The sequence below is a fragment of the Cucurbita moschata genome, unplaced genomic scaffold, assembly GCF_002738365.1.
Source record: "Cucurbita moschata cultivar Rifu unplaced genomic scaffold, Cmos_1.0 Cmo_Scf00030, whole genome shotgun sequence".
In the NCBI taxonomy this organism is placed as follows: domain Eukaryota; kingdom Viridiplantae; phylum Streptophyta; class Magnoliopsida; order Cucurbitales; family Cucurbitaceae; genus Cucurbita; species Cucurbita moschata.
In genome coordinates, this window is record NW_019268546.1 from 2,091,845 (window position 1) to 2,097,878 (window position 6,034).

Here is a 6,034-nt window from a genome sequence, read left to right on the forward strand (position 1 = left end):
GGTTTGGCTTTTTGACTTTAAAACTTTATTATGATAATACAATCATTTTTTTCATTGAGGTAAAGATTGAAAAGATGATTTAGTGAAAGAAAAGACAATAGTGAAAAGAAAGTGCAAATCTAAGTATAGTTTAGTTTGTTAAGACACCTTAAATTGTCTATTAAAAGCTTATAGATGAGATCCTACATCTCCAATAAGGTATTCCTTTGAGGGTTGTACAAACCTCTCCTTAACAAACGTGTTTTATAATTGTGAGACTGACGGCGATACGTAACGGGTTAAAGTGGACAATATTTGTTGGTGGTGGGATCGGGTTGTTACGGTATCAGAGCCAAACACTAGACGGTGTGCCAGTGAGGACGTTGGCCCTTGTAGGGGGGTGGATTGTGAGATTGCATATCAATGGGAGAGGGGAACGAAACATTCTTGGGTGTGAAACAGGTTAAAGCAGACAATATCTATTAGTGGTGACATTGGGTTGTTAAATAGAACGTGATGAGTGATTAAATTAATAGAACGTGATGAGTGATTAAATTAGTTAAAACAAAGTTAAACGCAATCATTAACATAATTAAAAGTTTTGCAATTGGAAATTTAATTAATTCTTATAATAGAAATTAATTATTGACATTTAATCAAATATATTTGGAAACTTTCAAGTTTGGTAGTTTAAGAATAATTTGAATCTCTAACGTAAAAGAAAGAAATATAGGTTAATTATTATATTATTAAATTAGAGACAAAATTCAATAATAATTACGGGGTTGGGTTCGCCTGAGTTGAACCGGAGAGACTTTAGAGAGAAAGAAAACGACCACAAAACCGGTTTATCTGGCTCCCTCTGAACCGAGAATCGCTGTTCTTAAGAACAATCTTCCCTCTTTTTCCTGTCTTTGGGAGAGAATTCACAATCGAGTGTAGCCCTAAGCTTAGAGCTCAAAATCTCAATAATGGCGGACCGTTCTTCCGATCGCGAAATTGATTCAGGCTTTGATCAGGGCTCACCCCAACCACGTCTTTACAACCCTTACAAGGATCTCCAGGTTCCTTACCGAAACTTCCAGCTTCCAACCTCACCGGAGTTTCTCTTCGATGAAGAAGCTCGCCGCCAGCGTCGATCTTGGGGCGAGAATCTCACCTTCTACACCGGTTGCGGTTACCTCGCTGGTGCAGTCGGCGGGGCGTCTACGGGCTTCGTCTCCGGCGTCAAATCTTTCGAATCAGGTGATACTATGAAACTTCGGATCAATCGGATCCTGAACTCTTCTGGTCATTCAGGGCGTCTCTGGGGGAATCGGCTCGGTGTGATTGGGTTACTATATGCTGGTTTGGAGAGCGGGATTGAGGCTGTGAGGGATACGGACGACGTATGGAACTGTGTCGCAGCGGGACTTGGCACCGGTGCGCTTTATCGTGCGGCAAGAGGAGTGAGATCAGCGGCGGTGGCCGGTGCTATTGGCGGCGTTGTGGTTGGAGTGGCGGTGACGGGTAAGCAGATGTTGAAGCGGTACGTGCCGATTTGAGGAATGTTAGTTTGCAATTTTGATCGATATACATCGTGTTAGGAAGAAGCCATAGTTTGAGAATGCTGGGGTTGAAATTAACCAATTCACTTGATAAGTTCTATACGAGGTTCACTCGTGCTTCTTTATTTGCTTCATTGAGTGATGCAATTCGTCGAGTTCTCTGATAATCAATAATCTCCATGAATTTAAACCTGTGGTATGGGAATCATCCAATATTTCTATGATTACATCTCACAATTTGGATGTAATTAATGAAATTCTCTGAAGTTTGATCCATTATTTCTTATTTGTTCAAGCTCTCATGATGTTGAATATATGATCTTATCTGGGTTCATAATTTGATTCAAGAATTTCAATTCTTATTGTCATGGAAAACTGTTTGATCATTGAAGGGGAACGGATTCCTCATCCCTTTGCCTATGATATCGCTTTATTTAGTGCTTGCCAGTGATGAACTATTGATGAACTATTCTCTCTGCAGTGTGTTGTGAATTTGATAAGAACATTCAAAGATGATATTGCACATTGATTGAACTCAGAAATAGGAAAACTATGGTTTGAATTTCTCCATGAACTACTTAATTTAAGCAATTAGGAAGTGTTATTCCTTGAGGTAATGGAACAAATCTGGGATTCTGAATGTTATTTGTGATGTCGTTGGGGAGGAGAACAAAAACACCCTTATAGGTGTGGAAACCTTCCTCTAGCAGACGTGTTTTAAAGCCGTGAGGGGAAGCCCAAAAGGGAAAGCCCAAAGAGGACAAGTGGATCTGAGTTGTAATGGTATCAGAGCCAGACATCGGACGATGTGCCAGCTTTCTGACTGTTCCACGAAGGGGTAGACATGAGGCGATGTGTCAGTAAGGACCCTAGCCCCAAAGGATGTGGATTTGGTGGCAGTCCCACATCGATTGGAGAAAGGAATGAGTACCGGCGAGGACGTTGGGTCCTAAAGGGGGGGGGTGTGGATTGTGATGTCCGACATTGGTTAGGGAGGAGAACAAAAACACCATTTATAAGGGTGTGGAAACGTTCCTCTAGCAGACGCGTTTTAAAGCCTCGAGGGAAAGCCCGAAAGGGAAAGCCCAAAGAGGATAATATATGTTAGCGGTGGACCTGTGTCGTTACATTCTTCAAATGCATTCTTCGGGTGCTTTCAGCCCACCAGAGCTGATAAAATGGTATTAGGTTCATTGCTTTTATAGTATTGCATCTCTATATTTAGATCATTCTAAGCATAACTGTTACAGATTGAAGGTACAGGCATGGCAGGTCCTCCCATATTGAGGCATTCTTTGGCTTTTGCAGTCAGGTGCTTCACCAGAGTATGCCTCTTTGTGGTTGGTGAAGTTATGGAATGAAAGTCACTGAAACAGAACTTTTTGGAATTGACTCTACTTCTTAGACGTGTATCCAGAAGCTAGAGCAACACGTCGAATGGTATTGCGTGCCGATAAGTCTCGAGGTGTTCGTGAAGGGCTTGCAAAATGAACCTCAATCAATGTAGCAGCTTGGAGAACGACTTGCTTTTTGAGGCTTCGAATCATGGGTTGCCTATGGACTCGGCTAAAAAAAGTGATAAAATTTTTCATTTTCGTAAAATGGGAACCTTAGGAATTTAAAGTCAATTATAAACAATAAATTTGACAAAAAAAAATGCATTTGAAATACAAATTTACGTTAGTTCACAATAATTACGAAGTTTCTACGAAAACCGATATTTAAATAATATTAAAATTGACATAGAGGGACATGACTTGATCTATGGGTCCTTGCATCTGCACGGCTCACTATCGACAATGGTCTACACTCTATCTGCAAACGAACAATAACAGGAATGAGTATAAAAATACTTAGTAAGCACCGATTTGTAGGTTTTGAACGAATCTTCTTTTATTCAATGCTTTTTACACTATGTGCTTAGTTAGGATCGTAGAGTTGGCCAATTCCATGGCTCGGGTTCATTTATAGTCTTCTCAGTCTCATAAGGTTCATATGCTCTACTTACTCCTATTCCAAGGGTGTACGTTACTCATCAGGGTGTATTTGGATTTTAGGGTGCACTTAACCTCTCGGTTCCCTACTTTCTAGGGTCCCACAGTCATTGCGCTTCGTGCGCATAAGTTGGGGTGTCCTCGTATATCTCAAGCTCTAGGGAAGTCAAACAGGTATGGAGGAGTCATCGCTTACAATAGATGACTTCTCAATCTACTTATAATTGCTTACGTACCTGGGACTAATTGCTAGTCGGAAGTTCCCTTAATGACACATAACAATGCTCCCTATTTTATGCCATTAGAGACTAGAATAATGCAAGCTTGACTCTCCACTAGGTACACCCAAGGTCCCTTAAGTAGTGTCCTCTAGCATGTCACTAGTCCTAAGTGGGTGACGTTGCATTCCTATATGCTTAGTATACCTTCACTAGTTGAGGTGGGTTCACGATAAGAGGTTATGTCCTAACCGTCTCTACATCGGCCTAGTTGACCCATGTCGTCATAATGGATTGTAAATGTTAGCTCAAGGACCAACGAAGATTAAAATATGGGCTCAGGATCACAAACAAGTCATACATGTCCTTTAGGACACATGACATCTAGTTCATAAGTCAATCAGGGCATATATAGGAATTCTAACCGCATAACATATTTGTAACGATCTTAGATTTCTACTAACCTAAAGTCGCTACCGTCATCTTAACCTAAGCTCTTATGCAGAATTTAACTCTTCCAACATCATCGTTAAATTATAAGTTCATCTTAAATAACATCATCATTAAAATACTGTCATGGTCTTACCAACCTAAGTCTAAGAATTTAAAGTGTTACTAGCCTATGCATGTGTCGTGGTCTCTAATTGTGATGTTGTCGTCATCCAATAATTCAAGAAGAAGAGCGCATCTCGAAGTCTATAGTAGAATGATTTATAGTTAATGAATGAAAAGTTTAATTAATTAATTTTATATAATTGGAGCTTATAGGTCATAAGGTCTATCGAGTAAATTGAAAGAAAATTTTGGAGGGTTTAAATTAATATTTAATATATTAGATGTATTAAATATAGATAGAGAAAAAATATATTAATTTAAAAGATTCAAATCAATATTTATATATTAGATATAGGAAAAGAAAAATAGAATCCTTTGTTGAGTCACGGGGATATTGACTACCTGCAACATCTATTATACAAGCCTTCCCGTATCTGATTAAATTTTTTTTATTTGTTCGTCAGTCTAGGGGTGGAAAGTTGTATTGAACCTCAATTTTTTTCCCAGTGCTCTTTGTAAACTAATCCAAAAGCGGGAAGTGTACCCTAGCTCGTCTATTAACTGTATAGGTGACCTTGTTAGGGATGAAGTGTGCAGATTTTGTCAACCTGTAATTACCTAAATACTGGAGTACGTTGAAGGGTTGTTGGTAGCTCAGATATTTGCTAAAATAGTCTGCTATATCACACTTCATTTCTAGGCACCAATAACACGTCTTGAGATCTTGATACTGTATTGTGTAAGAAGATCCGTGTAACTCCGTCAAAATATCTCTTTTAATCTTGTCGTCATTAGGGTACAATAAGCTGTCGTCAAACAACATGGAGAATCCCCCTATCCTTTCCTCTTTGTCCTATTGGCGAATTCTTGCCTTGTGGGGTCGTTTTTATGTGTGCGAATAATGCACTATCTTAGGTTTGGTTGGACACTGAGCTAGACGAGCCTTCTTGTGGTGCCCCGTACCATCACCTCAATGTCAGTTCTTTCCATCTCTACTTGTAACTCAACCTGTCTGTGATCACTGCAGAATGAGCTATCTTTTTGCATAAGGTGTTTGTCACCACGTTTGAGGGTAGTAATCTCGATGTCATAATCTTAAACTTTTTTTTTTAATTATATAATTTTATAATATAATTACTTCATTTAATCTGATTTGTACTAAATATTTACAATTAAAAGTTTATTTATATTAATTCATTTATTTAAGAATAATTATTAATATTTATTACTAAATAAACTCAAAATTTTAAAATTTAGTACATTTTGATGGGTTAAAATTATTTTAATAATCTAACATAATAATAATAATAATAAAAGTTAATTATAATTAATTATCTAAAATTAAATAATTTAATAAAATATTTTATAGGTATCAGAAACCGAGGACAGTTTTGGAATTGTGGTTAATTATTATTCTGAGTCGAAGGCTCTACAAAAACCTAACAGTTTTATGTAAAATATCTCTTTTTCGCTCGCTGCGCGTTGCCCAACACTCGCCTCCAACTCCACGGATCAGATCCGAGGAGTTTGGCAAACCCTAGCGCACTTTCTTCAATCTCCTCATTTTTCTCTATCAATCTGCAGGTCTGCTTCTCTTTCCACTTCAATTTTCACCTTCGTTTCTTCTTTTGTTTCAGGGGACGAACATGGTTGTATATGTAGGTCACTTCTTTGGTTATGGATATCTTGTTCTTTACCCTCGAACAGCGATGAGTTTTTTTTTTTTTTTTTTTTTTTTTTT

At 38.2% G+C, this 6,034-nt stretch overlaps 2 protein-coding genes across 2 annotated transcripts in view; both read left to right on the forward strand.

Moving 5' to 3' along the window:
- Nucleotides 1-868: 868 nt before the first annotated feature.
- Nucleotides 869-1,858, forward strand: LOC111464233 (mitochondrial import inner membrane translocase subunit TIM23-1-like). Its single transcript, XM_023108333.1, has one exon. The coding sequence runs from the start codon at nt 951-953 to the stop codon at nt 1,521-1,523; it is 573 nt and encodes a 190-aa protein (XP_022964101.1). The 5' UTR covers nt 869-950; the 3' UTR covers nt 1,524-1,858.
- A 3,862-nt stretch (nt 1,859-5,720) lies between these two features.
- LOC111464232 (eukaryotic initiation factor 4A-11) overlaps nt 5,721-6,034 on the forward strand; it is a 3,866-nt gene continuing 3,552 nt past the window's right edge. The window contains exon 1 of the mRNA XM_023108332.1: nt 5,721-5,877. The gene's annotated coding sequence lies outside the window, so the exon portion shown is untranslated. The remainder of the gene's footprint in view (nt 5,878-6,034) is intronic.